We start from the raw sequence: 15,247 nt of genomic DNA, 5'->3' as shown, positions 1-15,247 counted from the left end.
AACCCTGTCTTGCATTTGGGCTTATGAAGCAGTTGCTGGATGTTTGAATATTTATTGAGCACCAGAGCACTGATCTGAAAGCTAGGGACAGAGTGACGAGCCCTGTCCTGGTGGGCTTGCATCCCAGGGGAAAGCAGATGATCAATAAGGAACATAGGAGCAGACTGACCCAGGTGCTGGGAGGGAGGGAGAACAGGGAGAGAGAGAGAGACATACACACACACACACCCCGGTAACATGTAGCTTTCAAAGTTGAAGCCCATGCAAGGATGTTGGGGCCAGCGTTCCAGCTGGAGGGAATAGCAAGGACTTGGGGACCACTAGGAGGGCCAGTAGGAGCAGAGGGAGTGGAGGCAACATGGAAGGAGAAGGGGCTGGAGAGGTTGGCCCAGGGCCATGATGATAGGTGTGGTGGCCTCATTGCAGTCCCAGCTACTTGGAAGGCTGAGGCAGGAGGGTCATTGGAACTCAAGGGGTTTGAGACCAGCCTGGGCAATACAGCAAGACCCCCCATCACCACCTTTTTCTGTAAGGGGGAGGGGCTGGGCGTAAACCTCGAGGTAGAGAGGTGCTACGCATGCTCAAAGCCCTGGATCCAATTCCCAGCACCACACAATGGGTGGGCGGGGGGGGGGGGGGGGGGGGAGGAGAAGGTGAATCAGGGCATGGAGAGAGCTGGACTACACTGAGAATAAAGCCAGTCTGACCCATCCCTGAGTTTGAAGAGATGGTCAACTTTGCAGGACACTGGGAGATCCTTCTAGTAACTCCTGGGCCTTGAGGAGCAAGTGAGAAGGGACCCTGGCACAGGGCTTCCTCTGCTCACCTGGGGCCCAGATGCAGGCTTGGCAGGAATGTCCCCAGGGAGAGAGGCAGGGGTGTGATTGATGGGTAGTTCTGCTTTGGATCATGTCCAGGCCTTGTGTCCTGGAGAAGGAAGCTGTTGAATCCCTGAGGACACGAGAGTGGTGTGGAGACAAAGCCCAGGAGTGGGTGGGAGCCAGGAACAGGTGCGGGTCCCAACCCAGCTAACCTTGGGCAGGGACTTTAATGTCTGGCCTCGGTTTCTTCTTCTGTAGAGAAGGAGTCAAACCCACAGAGCACAGCTATCTTCAGGGTCCTGGGGGAACTACAGAGGAGTGGCTACAACCCTCTTTTGGAAACTGCAGCAGGGTGCAGGTCAGAGTTTGGTTAGTCTGGGGCTCAGGTGACACAGAGTCCAGAGAAGGGCTGTTGAAATCGGACTGAGAACCTCAGCTCAGCACTTTCTGACTTATGTATCCCTGGGTAAGAGACTGCTTTTCAGAATCTTCATTTCCTTGTTAGTAAAATGGGGCTAATAAATAGTTTCTGCCCCTGGAGCATGATTACAAAAACTGAATGAGACGTGCTCGTAAAGTTGAACTCGGTGCTTGGCATACGATAACCGTGAAATAAATAGTAATTGTTTTGTTATTTATGCTTGACTGCAGGACGCCATGGAAGGTTTTTGAGCAGGGAATTAATCAGATCTCCTTTTAGCAATATAATTCTGTCCAAGATAGGAAGGAGGGTCTGGTAACAGGAGGGCCTGGGGGCAGGGAGACCAGTCAGGAGGTGATTGTGACAATCCAGTAAAAGCACGCAAACCAGGACATCGGCAGAAGGCTTAAAATCTCCCAAAAGTCAATTTGGTATTAAAAGTACAGCCACTGGCTCATGGAGACTGAGGAAAGGACTCTTAGATTCCTAACTTAGGCCCTGAGGGAGAAGATGACAGTGTCATTAGGGAAAAATAAACGTAGAACTTTCAATTATGGGAGGGGTCTGAGGTAACGAAGGTGGCTTTGGACTTTGGGTTTGGTGGGGGTCACAGACCCTGAAGAGATGGAGATTAGAACCTAGAGCCCAGGAATTGGAACTGAGGGGGGATTGGGGTCTTATGAGATCATCTAAGGTAGTGGGGCTCAAAGTGTGGCCTCCAGACCTGCAATTGTTCTCACCTGGGAGCTCATTAGGTTTGGGTGGGTTGATGGTGCATGCCTATGATCCCAGTGGCTTGGGAGGCTGAGACAGGAGGATCCCCAGTTCAAAGCCAGCCTCAGCTATGATGAGGCCCTAAGCAGCTCAGTGAGCCCCTGTCTCTAAATAAAATACAAAATAGGGCTGGGGATGGGGCTCAGTGGTTGAGTGTCCCTGAGTTCAATCCCTGGTACCAAAAAAAAAAAAAAAAAAAAGAAAGAAAGAAAGAAATGTAGATCTGGGCCTCACAGAGTAGGGGTCGGGGCCTGGAGGGACACTGAGATAATGGATGCTTTTTTAAGAAATACAGTGTCATCAACTCCCTTTCTAGCAGAGAGGGAGATTCTGAGGAAAAAGATGAAAATTATTACTTTGATCAAAAATGATTCAGAAAAGTCAATGAGAAATTTTAGCAATATCTTAACATTTTTTTTCTTCTGTCTCTCCCCCACATTCTTCTTTCCCTTCTTTTTATTCTGTTATCAGAGATTGAACCCAGAGCATTCTATCCATTTATATTACTGAGCTACAATCCCAGGCCCTTTTTATTTTATATTTTGAGACTTGGATTCACTAAGTTGCTGAGGCTGATCTTGAACTTGGGATCCTCCTGCCTCATCCTCTGGAACTGCTGCGATTACAGACCACTGTTCCTGGCCAGCTTGGGGTATTTCTTTTTTTTTTTTTTTTTTTGAGAGAGAGAGAATGAGAATTTTTTAATATTTATTTCTTAGTTTTCGGCGGACACAACATCTTTGTTTGTATGTGGTGCTGAGGATTGAACCCGGGCCGCAGGCGTGCCAGGCGAGCACGCTACCGCTTGAGCCACATCCCCAGCCCTTGGGGTATTTCTTAAAGCAACATATTAAATTCTTACATCATATCTTAAATTCTTTTACCAAAATGGTGTGTGCACCTAAGTATAGAGTATAATAGGAATATAAATTTTATAATGGAATATAAGGGCTCCTGGCCCTCTCTGTTCTCATCCTTGGCAGTTTTGACATTTCATGATTTACTGTTATGGAAGATGAAGAGTTGGCCTCTGTTACACAACCCGTCCAGACACACACACGCACACACACACACACACAATCTTCCCATTGTCACAGCAGGTTTTGTCTCAATTTTGGCTGAATCTCTTTGCCTGTTGTCAGTTCCTTCTTGTGTCCTTGACTCTTTCCTCCTGGTTGGATACCTTATTTTCTGGACCCTTTATCTTCATCTTTTCTGGTTTATTTCGCTTAGAATTTGGACACTTTCTGCTTTGCCTTCTAGCTCCTGGTGTGGTGCATGATTCATTCATTTAAAAAATACATGTTGGCTGGGCGCAGTGGTGCACACCTGTAATCCCAGCAGCTCGGGAGGCTGAAGGGGGGATTGCAAGTTCAAAGCTGACCTCTGCAACTTAGCAAGGCCCTAAGTAACTTAGCCAGATCCTGCCTCAAAATAAAAAATAAAAAGGGCTAGGGATGTGGCTCAGAGGTTAAGCACCCCTGCGTTCAATCTTCAGTACCAAAAAAATTGAAGCTGGGCACAGTAGTACCTGCCTGTAATCCCAGTGACTCCGGAGTCTGAGGAAGGAGGATGACAAGTCTGAGGCCACCCTGCAGCTTAGAGAGACCCTGTCTCAAAAACAAAAGTGAAATAAAGGGATAGAGATGTCGCTCAGTGAGGAGCGCTTGCCTAGCCCTTGCAAGGCTCTAGATTGAGTAGACGCTGTTGCAGATGCCGGGGAAACCGCAGGGTGAATAGGTGTAGTTTTAGACAAGGTGGCCAATCTTATTCTTGATACTTGTTGGGTTTGGTGGCGCAGGCTACTTGGGAGGTTAAGGCAGAAGAATCGCAAGTTCAAGGCCAGCTTCAGCAATTTAGCGAGACCCTATCTTAAAATAGAAAATAAAAAGGACTGAAGATGTAGCTTAGCAGTAGTGCATCACCGAGTTTGTCCCCAGAACTCCAAAATACAAGTTATTCTTAATTCTTTGATTTGATTCTCCCTGGAAGTTTTAAAAATCTTCTTTGTCTCCTGTTACTAAAATTTTATGACAAAAATCTGTGTCATATACTGTAGGTAGTTCTTGTAAATTATTTTTTATTATTTTCTTTTTGTTGGGGGGTAATTATACATTCATAAGCAGTTCTAAGAAGTAATATAGTGAGATCCTGTGTACCCTTCACCCCATTTCCCCACAGTAACATCTAACATGACCGGGAAACTGACATTGACACAATCTATCAAACTTATTCAGGTTTCTTGCCAATTGTACATACACTGGTGTGTGTGTGTGTGTGTGTGTGTGTGTGTGTGTGTGGTGAGCATGCGCAGTGGGGCAGGCGCTCAGACAGATATGGAAGGGCATTCATTCCATTTGCTTATCTGAGTCAGCTGGTCTCTCTCTGATGCTATTAGGTCCTCCAGAGAAGAATCCCTTAAATTCTTACCTTTGGGTTGTGGGGTGTGCCGGGAGGGGGCTTTGCTCATGTTCTTCAGAGCTTCCTCTCATGCAGGCTGGAGGGATGTTTGGGGGCCACATGGAATGGGAGCATCTGGGACCCCTCTTAGCTGATTGGGTTTCTGCCTCCTTCATTCTTCTGAGACAGCCCTCGCTCCTGCCCTGCCCTTCAGGGGGCTTTGGGGGAGGCATGTGGACCTGTGTTCAGTGTGCCTGGAAGAACCAGGGGGTTTGGCCAGGGAGGTTCTTAGTGATCTCCAAGGTCAGGGTTGGGATGGATCAGAAAGGGAGGAGGAGATGTTAGAGACCACTGTGCTACGGTAGTCTCAGGGGAAAGAGGGAGACTGTCATGGAAATAGGATGAAAAGATTTTAGGAGCAGAGAGGAAGAACCCGGGATGCCATCTCAGTTTCTGACTCGGGTGATGGGGCGGCTGGGTGTCTCTTTGATGGCATGACACAGAATAGAGTAAGAGGAGCAGGTGGGCCGAGGTGGGCTGTGTGAGTGTGGGGAGACCACGGGACCCCAAGTGGAAGCTCCCAGCATGCAGGCGGAGATGGAGTGGGAGGCCCAGCACAGGCGTACGACCTGTCGAAGACACTGGCGGGAGCCAGTGACTTGGATGAGATCATCGGACACCAGGCCCTCACAGAAGGAGAGGGATGGCCTCTGTCCTCCAGGAGTGAGACAAACAAGGGAGTCGAGCCAAGTGGCCACCAGCCCAGTCCTGTCACGCAGCCCTTCAACATGGCGGCCTTGAGGCTCTGAAGTCAGCTGAAGCCCTGAGCCCACAAGTCCTGAACAGCTCAACTAAGCTCAGCAGCCCCCACCCCTGAGCCGGGTGGTTCAAGGACAGCTGGTGGGGATGCCCCTGGGATTCCCTTCTTAGGGCAGCCTGGGATCAAAGAGTTGGTGGCAGGGCCACCCACTGCCTTGGGGTCACGTGTAAGTCCAGGTCAGGTTCTGGGAGTGCCTCTCTGTCTCTCCCAGACAGTAGCATCAACTCCGAGGTCTAGCTGTGAGAGGCAGATTTGAAATGTCAGGATTGGATCTGACCCGCAGAGAAGGCTTGCCCCAGGGTCCCCTGGCTGTATCTGCCCTGTTAGATCTGCCTGGTTGTGTGAACATGGTCATCTTGGTGGCTTGCTTGCCCGGCTGTACACTCTGTAAAGCCCTTGATGGGCTTTCTGAATCTATGCAAATGTATGAGATGGGAATGGGCCCACTAATGGAGGATAAAACTGAGGCTCAGAGAAGTTAGGTGACCTGCCTGATGTGGAATCTGCACTTGTCTGTCCTGGACACACTCTCAGGTTAGAACCTTGAAGTTGTGCTGGCCTTGGCTATGTCTCTGCCCTGTGAGACCCACCTCCAAACTTGTCATACCTCAGGGGTGTGTGTGTGTGTTTTTTTTTGTGTGTGTGTTCCCTTCCTGTTCCTGAGCTCTCCTACTCTCTCCACAGGAATTCTGGTGAATTAATCTCATTGCTTTATCAAGAAGGCACTTAGAGAAATTACAAGGCAAGGCCACCGGCCTGGTTTTGCTGGCAGCCAGCCGCTGGGGCCATAAAACAAATTGAAAGGAACAAAAATAAATAAGTAAAATTAGAACTGACTCCTACACATATGTCCCTAAAGGGTCGGGACACCGCTGGAGGCTGGACGTTCGTGCTCAGTCCTTGTGCTGTGGGAGGGCTACACACGTTCTTGACCCCTGATCTGAGCACCAGCCTGTGGTCCCACTTCCTCGAGGGATGGCAGGCCTCTGTGCAGCTTGGGCGCAGGGCATGGGGAGAGTGACCGTGTACAGGTGCGTCCCAAGGCAATGGAGTCACCATTTCTGGGAGGTCATGCCTCTGTCCACTTGGGTTCCCAATCCAGCATTCCCTCAGCCTGCTCTCCCTCACCCTCCTCATCTGGGAGGTGGAGAAAAATAGGTTTACCCTCTGGGGTTGTCAGGGTGAGAAGGACTCAATACATCTGGAGTCGCACTGCAGCAGGTTATCTGTGCTTAGCAGGTATCGAACAACTACTGGCGGGGGGCAGTACTTGGACTGCAAAGGGGAGCTGGTTTGAGTGGAGGAGACAGAACACAGGCAGTGGGGACATCAGTGGGCAGCTGGTGAGAGAGGCAGCACCTCCCTGGGGGGAACCTGGAGAGATGTCAGGCCCAGGGGCAGGGTATCTATGAACTAGTTCTCAGCTGCAGGAGCAAAAGCCTGGAAGCCTCTGAGATCAGAGTTCCAGGAACTGATAATTATGTAGAGTGACTGATAAGTATGCAGAGCAGGGCGAGTGGAGAGACTCCACTGGAGGAAGCCTCCAATGGAGGCCGGAGATGGAGAGAGATGGGACTTCTAAGGCAAGATGGAGACTTGGTGTGCATTTCCTCCTTTCTGCTTCTCTTAGGGTCACCATGCATCAGTATATGTTGAAATCACTTCCCAAGAAGCCACAGGAGCAAGGTTAGGGTGGGATAAAAGAGGGCGAGGGGCCCAGACTCTTTACCCCTTCCCCTTCTTATCCCTCACCCTCCAGCAGAGAAGATGACCTCTAGCCCCCTTCCTGCAGGAGAGGGAGAGGGACAGGGAGAAAGCGGTCCCTGCTGGACTTGAGGAAGAGAGAGAGAATAGCTCTCCCTGGGGATCTCTAAGGTGCTTCTGGGAAGTCAGCCTCCCTCTCAGTAGAAATGGGTGAGGATAGTCCCTGAGCTGTGGTGGCCACGCCATGCAATCAGAGGGCCTGTTGTAACCGGGGCCACCAGTGTGACCTCTGAGAAGCACTTTGTCAGTTGGGGCATGTGACTCGTGCTTGCTCCAGAAAATCCAGTAGCAAGTGGTTTCTCCCCTGCCACTGGCCACATCCCTGGTCCTTTCTATTTATTTGTTTTTAATTTGAGATAAGTTATCCAGGCTGACCTTGAACTTGTGATCCTTCTCTTAAGTCACTGGGATTACAGACCTGTGCCACCACACCTGGCAGCAAGTGGTTTCTGTGTCCCACATGGAGAGGCTGAGGACGTCCTCCTTGCCTCCTGGCCACTAGACCACCTGGGTTAGCAACAGAGGCCTATCCTTGCGGCTGGTGGCCCTTCCAATTTCCCTAGGCTCCTAAGCAGATGGCCTCAGAGGACAGGCAGGCCTCCAAATTCCCCCTGCTCTTTCCGGTAGTGGTGTCTGGAGGGGCTGGAAGGAAAGACTTGGTACCCCCATGGCCTTTCCCTCCCACACCAGGCGTGTTCCAGGAACACAGCGCACATTTGTCAAATATGTGTTGTCAGTAAGGTCTGCAGGGTGGACGCCGTGCCCTGTGTTAGGAAGGCAGCCGTGGCCTCTCTTGACTAGGCTCTATGCCCTCTCCCTAGAAGAGGCTGAGAAGAAACAGGGGCATTAGAAGGTTTGGACCTTACTATGCCCTGTGTAGTCACGCTGCCCTCAGTTTGTAAAACTCAGGCTGCTGATATGTAAAATGCGGGGAGTATTAATTAGTGCCTTCTTCATGGAATTGCTGTGAGTCAGGGTCTGGCAGGTCATTCCTCCAGCACTTGTTGCCTGCCTTCTGAGTGGCAGGGCACTTCCAAGTACTGCTATGAATTGGCAGTGAGCCCTCCCCTTCCTAGGGCTCAGCTTCCCGGGAACATGGGGTCAGGGTCATGGTAGCCATGGGGTAGGCTTCATTGAAGGAGCAACCCGGAAATTAATCAAAAGTCCCTCTGCTACGAGGAAGGTGCTTGTTAAGTGATCACCTCACGCTGACTAGTGCTTCATGATTTCTTATAGCAACTGTTCATGAAAAGTCTGGCTTGATCCCTCTGTTAGGAGCCGGCACAGCATGGGGACTCCTGTGAGAGGAAGGAGATTTCCTTAAGGCCAGCAAGGCTGGGTGACCTGGATCTGCCCAGTGTGTGCTCAGTGTGTCCAGCAGACTTTTCCCAGTCAGGGGCCCTGGCTGGAGGTGGGAGGAGCTGCCGATGGTGGACAGTACTGATGCCTTGGTCAGCACAGGGGTCTTCCTCTTCCTGGGATCAAATGCCAGCCCAGTGAGTTTGGATGTCCTGGACCCACAATCTGGAGAGTGACTTTCTGCTTGGAAGAGAGTTGGAAGCGTTCTGAATGCAGCTCAGAGCACCTACTGTGAGGAGCCCCGCTCTGTGGGACCCTGGGGAGGGGGGCGAGCTGTAGCTCTACCAATTAATGCCCAGCCTTCTGCCAGCAGGTTCGGACCTTACTATGCCCTGTGTAGTCACGCTGCCCTCAGTTTGTAAAACTCACAGCAGACGCCTGGCAACCCTCTCTGTGTCTGGTTGCAGGGAACATCGAGTACAGCTGCCCAGCCACCAATGAGTGCGAGATCACGAAACGGAGGCGCAAGTCCTGCCAGGCCTGCCGCTTCATGAAATGCCTCAAAGTGGGGATGCTGAAGGAAGGTAAGAGGTCTGGACAACCAAGGGCCTGGGCTCACCCGCTAGCTCTAGGTCTTCCCAGGCAGCGCAGAGGCACACGGGTCCTGCCAGGCCGTCCTGCCTCCTGGCTTGAGGCCCACCCAGGTGTTGGTGTTGCCCACGCCCTGCCAGCCAGCCTCCAGCCCACAGCCCGCGAAGCTCTCCTCCCACCCCCTCTCCCAATGCCCTCTGGAGCAGAGGGCCAGAATTTAAGATGCTTCTCCAGTAAGACAACTTGGATCTTCATGTGTTGTGGAAGTTGGGAGCCCCCCAACTTTTATTTCTATTCCAGGCTCCCCCCACTCACGCCTTTACCTAGGTAAATCTCAGCATCTGAACCTGTAAAGCAGGAGCTTTTGAAGCATGTTCTTAATTACCCACTGTGTCTACACAGCACACTGGCCTTTAAATGCAAGTTTGCTCATTTGTCCCTTCATTTGCCCCTTTGTGATGTGGTGGGCCACTCAGTTCTCAGACACACAGTTCCCAGCTACTTTGTTGGGGTCTCTGTGTAAGATACAGCTTTCTTTCTAGGTTAAAACTGGGCTGTGTTAGACCTGTCAGAAGAGCACGGGTTGGTTCATTTGGATGCTATACAATTTGGTCTTACCAGGGTGTAGGGTGGGACCAAGCTGCTCAAGGCTTCCTGGTGTCCCAAAGGAGGAGGCGGGGCCCACAGGCCACAGAGGTTGGTCTTTGCACAGCTCTCTTGATGTCCCCTTCTGTGGAAGGCTGAGGGTTCAAGCCTTGGAGAGACTCTTGCCTCTTAAGTTCAAGAGATGCAGCTGCCATCTTGTTCTGTAAGCTGGGTGTACACAATCGGGATCAGGCTGGGGGACGATGTCCCTGCTTGTCCTGGCTGGAGTGCGCAGCCTCTCTGCTTGCTTTGAGGGAAGACTCCTTGTTATAAATACACCTCTGGGATTTTTATTTTATTATTTATTTTTTATTACTGGAGATTGAGCCCAGGACCTCAGTGCACACTAGGCAAGGGCTCTGCCACTGAGCTCCATTCCCAGCCCCTTTTGACTTTCTATTTTGAGAAAGGGTCTTCCTAAGTAATGAGGGTCTTGTTAAGTTGCCCAGGCTAATCCTCCTCCTTCAGCCTCCCCAAGTTGTTGTGATGACAGGTGTGTGTCCAGCCCCAGCCCTTCTTAAATTTTGAGACAGGGTCTTGCTAAGTTTTCCAGGTTGTCCTCAAACTCCTTATCCTCCTGCCCCTATTTCCTGAGTAGCAGGGATTATAGGTGGGCACCTTGGCACCTGGCTTTATGTCTGAATTTTAAAGGTGATAAAATGGGGCCCTGCAGGGATTGGGGTGAGATGACTTTCCCACCTCAGTCACACGCGGGCAGGGTGGGGAGCTGGGCCCCAAGCCTCCCTCTCTGTGCTGTCTGCCTGCCCCTCCCTTTCGGCAAAGGCCTGGGAAGGGTCCACTACTAGAAAGGCCTGGACTGCTCAGAGTGGGCTCAGCAGAGACCTAGGGGCTATCCAGTGCTGGGAAGAGAGGGAGACGCTTTCCAGGAGGCAGGTGGCTGGACCAGACTGATGGGCAGCAGCACTTGGGAGAGAAATGGGATGGGTGTGTGAGTCCCAGGAGGACTGCGTAGGGGGCCCTGGGAGGATGCAGGCGACACCCCCATGCTGCCCACGTGGTGGGGGGGGACCTGCAGGCTGAGCCCCATGTTGGCCACTTCCCCTAAATAAAGAGCCCCAATGGCCTCTCCCCAGGGTGGCCGCGGAGCACCCCCTGGCAGATTTGCTGAGCCTGAAGAGGCCTGTTGAGGAGCTCTGCCTGAAGGAGGAAGGGACAGTCACCGGAACACTGCCCTCCCCCAGTGCTGGCAGGTCCCAATCCAAAGACACAAAGGTTGCTGCAGCGAGGAAGCAGAGCCTGGCTGAGCGTGTGTCCCTGCGGAGCCATGGCGGGACCTGGGATCTGAAGCTCCGTGGAGACTGGTCCCCTTAGGAGGAGCAGGCCGATTCAGGAGCCTGGGTCCCTGCCAGGTAGAGCTCTTGGCAGCGCGGTGGCTTCTGCTTTTGTTTGGGGGGTGCTCCTCCTGGCTCTGTGCACAGGGCCACCCCCAGGGACGTGGTGGGGGGGCGCCTCCCTGTTTTCCCTCCAGCTCTTACTCGACTCTGAAAGGCAAACTTCCCCTTTCCCCAGGGCTGCGCCTCTACTGTGGGGTGTCGGGGTCCCTAAGTCTATAGAAAGGCCAAGTGTGAGTGAGGGCCGACTGACCCCCTCCCTCTCACCCTCACCTCTTACCTCTTCTCTCCAGATGCCCAGCTTCACCATTTACTTGCTTTCCTGTGTCATCTGAGTGCCTGTGTCATGATTTAGGTGCCCCAGCCCTTACCTGGAAAGTGCCTCACTAATCGGCTGAGGCTGGCTTTGAATTTGCGATCCTCCTGCCTCAGCCTCTTGAGTTGCTGGAATTACAGATGTGTGCCACTGTGTCCAGCCCAAGGGTCTTTCTTTAAGTAGACCTCGTATATAAAAATCTGTGTTTTCAGGGTAAAAAAGTAATATTCTCTCTCTCTCTCTCTTTGTTTTTTTGTTGAGGTACTACAAATTGAACCCAGAGCACTCTACCACTGAGCTACACACCCAGCCCTTTTTATTTTTTATTTTGACGAAGGGTCTTGCTAAGTTGTTGAGGCTGGCCTTGAACCCATGATCCCCTGCGACAGTCTGGCTGGGCACAAAATAACCGAGCCGCCACGTGAGGGCCACAGCATATGTTGTCTCCATAGGTGGAGCTGTTGGTTGGACACTTATGCCCTCTGGTGATAGAAAGGTGTTAGTAGCAACCTCCGGTTGTAACTTCTCTCCGGATAGCCCCTCCTTCTCTAAACTTTTTTCTCCTGTCTAACTCGAGAGACTTCCTCTTTTACTTGATTTAAAATGTCTTCTCCTAGACTAAGCAAACAAGATTGTACCAACGTCCATAATGGTAATGTGCCAACTGGCAGAGTTCCTGGGCTTTCCTTTTGTATCTTTTTAAATCTTCACCATGATGGTTCCATTGTGATATATTTAACAACCCCTCTTTAATGAACCATGGGCACTGTTCTTGATTTTACTGAGATGCCTCCTTCCTCTAGCACTGTACTTAACGCCCTTTTGGTTTGGTTCTTATTAATTTTTAATTCCATATTTCCATGATGAAGATACCCCTCACTAAGATAAATGCAAAACAAAACCGAGACAAAATGAAACAAAAATGGAACAAAAATTCATATATCAGCCTTTCTATCCTCCTGAAATGTCCATCCTTCCTTTCTCCCTGTCTGTTCCTCAGACGCAAATAGTTTTTCTTCTGTCCCACCCATCTCCAGGGTCTGGCAACTTAAAAGAAAAGTGAAACAAAACGAAAGAAGAATCTTTAAATGGTTACCCATCCTCTTGCACACTGCCCTCAGGAGCGAGCAGTTTACCTTATCACTTACCCTCAGGCGTTCCCTGTACCACCAAATGCCGCAGTCTGGCTGGGCACAAAATAACCCAGCCACCAAGCACTTGTAGGTTCAAACAGGAACTCCTTTATTCCCCGAACTCCCGGACCGCCACCCTCGCGGCCCTTTTAGGAACATCCCCAACCGGAAATCCCTCCTCCGGAACTTCACCAACCAACCAACCAACCAACGCAAACTCCCCAGAAATCCTAGGAATCCCCAGGAGAACTCCAAAGTAGCAGGCGCCCCAGGCAAACAGCAGGGGTCTATATACAACTGAATACGCAGCTTAACTTAACCATTATCATCTCAATGGCTCGCTGGTCACTTCTCAACCACTCCCTTCTGGAAAAAATGCCATGCATCATCCCTGTTGAGGGCTGTGGCCCTCAACAATCCCCCTGCCTTAGCCTCCCAAGTCACTGGTATTACAGGTGTGCACCACGGCGGCACCTAAGGTTTTTTTCTTTTTATATAGAAACTTGAACACAAAGTCTGAACTGGGCTAGGAGTTGGCAGCCTGCATTCCCTCAGATATTCTCGCTGATGTATTTCGCAACCTATATGCTTCTGCTTCTTCACCTGGACGACAGGGATGTTGATCCCTGATGTCCATCACTAAGGAAAGCTTAGAACCAGATGGGACAGCTCCTTGGCACAGTCTATTGTGGCATTGCTTTGATTGGTCAACTCCCCAGAAGCAACCAAATAGTGTTCGATTCCCAGGGAGCCTCATTCTTGCCTGGCTTTCTAGAAGCTTGCCCACTGTGTCCAGTGAAGTCCAGCTGCCCTGATTTTTCTTCCTGCATTGGCTGGTGGGGAATCTTCGAGGATGGCATTGTCTTGGGCTGGCCTCCTGGTGCGAGAATCAGGATGGGATGGTACCCTGACCCGTGAGCTTGTTCCCAGCCTGGCTAGGGTATGGAGAGACTCAGCCTCCAATCCAGAAGAGCCCTGAGAGCCATTTTCTGTGTTTCATAGGGGACCTCCAAGCCTTCAGGACTGCCCTGGGATTTCAGCCCTCTCGGTCATCAGCTCGTCCCTGTGAACTTCACCTTCTCCTCTCCTGGCATCCTCTCCCTCCAGCCACCAGCCTCCTGGGCTGCTCCATTTCCTCCCCCGCCTAGCCCCTGCCTGCCGTTCCCCAAGTGTTTTCTAAAAGATTTGATTTCAGGGCGAGCTGGGCTGACATCCATGCAATCTGCTCCCACTCTCTCTGTCTGCTGGCTGGGAAGGCGGAGGGCTCCTCCAGGGATTCTGGGTAATTGGGTTAGTGGCCAGCTCATGTCAGGAAATTAAAAGGAGGCCCTGATCAGGTTCCTGCTGCATGGGATTTAATGGCTTTGTATTTATAGAGCATTGTGCCTCTAGCCCATGCCAGAAATACCACTTTTCTGGCCCTTGAATGAAGAAAGAGAATGAGAGATGACTTGTCTTTAAAAATCCTTTTTTTCTTTTCTGAAATGTGTGAGTGTTTTGAGACAAACCAGAACTCTCCAGAACTTCAGAACAGTACTGAACAACAGTTGGGGAACTCTTATATATATGTGTATCTCCCCCCAAAACTACTTTCCATCCTATAGCCATCACCCCATGTTCCCCACCTCTGACCGATCATAGGATCACGTGGCCTGAAGCCCTGGGCACGCAGGCACAGTGACCCCTGTCTGGAGAAGTGTTGATGAGTAAAGACAGAGATGATTCTGGGTTGAATCCTTATCGCTGTAACTTGGGGCATTTGGCATTGGATGCTGCCTCACTGGTATTTGAACCTGGCAGGATTCCAGCTTCACCATTTACCAGTTCCTTGGGCAAGTTGCTTGAACCTCTGTAAGACTCTGTCCTCCTCCCTAGAATGGGTTAATAATAGTGTTCTATTTTCATCTTGTTCCCCTCTTCACTGAAGTCTTCAGAGTGGCACCATGATGTCTGATTTTGATTGTGGATTTGAAATCAGTGTTCTTCATCATGTTATAACATCAGTTTTCTTAATTTTGATTGACAAATAATTGTGTAAATTTATGGGGTACAATGTGATGTTTTAATCTGGGTATTCATTATAGAGGGATTCAGTCAAGCTAAGGAACCTATCCGTGTCTCACCAACTTATGTTTTGTGTGGAGGGAGAACATTAAAGATCTGTTTTAGATTTTGAAGTACACATTATTTTGAAATATACATTATTATTATTATTCACTGTGAGGTACTGCAGTATATCGCCCTTTTATAAGCATCTTTCCTTTCCCCAGCCCTCCCTAAAACTGATTTTCTTCTATGATGCAGGAGAAAGTTTTGGATATCCCATAGCCTCTCTGGACCCTTTGATCTTCCTTCATATTTTTTCAGAAACAGTCAAGTTTCTTAACCCTCCTATCATTCAAGTTTAAAAAGGACTAGGGATGTAGCTCGGTGGTAAAGCACTTGTCTAGCATGTACTAGCACTGGGAAAAAAAAAAAAAATCCCCACCTCCTAAGACAAAAAACCCAACTATTTTATAAAAAGTAAGCATTTGAGTAGAAATATACAGTATAGGATTTCAGGTAGGGTAAGGCTAAGCTTCTAACATAAAGACCTTTGTCACCTCTAAAACAACCCAGAAGCATAAGCAGAGTAGAAATTTAGTTGTCTTTGATTTTGAATGTAATAGTTCAAAGGTCATAGGTGATCCAGGACTGGTTGGCCCTCTGCCATCCTCAGCCTGTGACTTCCACCTCTGGACCCCATTTCTTTCCATCTCACCACCAGGAGGAAAAGCCCATGCTTGGACATTTGTAGGGCACAGAGTCCTTCCATTCACAGCTCATTGGTGGAATCTAGTCACATGGCCACACCTATCCACAAAGGAGTCTGGGAATTATAGTCTTTAGCTGGGATGCCACATGTCCAGCT

At 50.2% G+C, this 15,247-nt stretch overlaps 1 protein-coding gene across 4 annotated transcripts in view; it reads left to right on the top strand.

Moving 5' to 3' along the window:
• Positions 1 to 15,247, top strand: part of Esrrb (estrogen related receptor beta) — a 157,970-nt gene that overhangs the window by 115,295 nt on the left and 27,428 nt on the right. For 3 of the 4 annotated variants that reach the window (XM_071606681.1, XM_027931626.3, XM_027931629.2), the window contains one exon: positions 8,767 to 8,883. The exons of the other annotated variant lie outside the window; for it this stretch is intronic. In XM_071606681.1, the coding sequence (XP_071462782.1) occupies positions 8,767 to 8,883 (117 nt within the window). The remainder of the gene's footprint in view (positions 1 to 8,766; positions 8,884 to 15,247) is intronic. 4 annotated transcript variants of the gene reach the window in all.

Source organism: Marmota flaviventris, chromosome 2 (assembly GCF_047511675.1).
Source record: "Marmota flaviventris isolate mMarFla1 chromosome 2, mMarFla1.hap1, whole genome shotgun sequence".
Taxonomy (NCBI): Eukaryota; Metazoa; Chordata; class Mammalia; order Rodentia; family Sciuridae; genus Marmota; species Marmota flaviventris.
The sequence above is the reverse complement of the archived record's forward strand: the minus strand, read 5'-3'. Positions and strand labels throughout refer to the sequence as shown.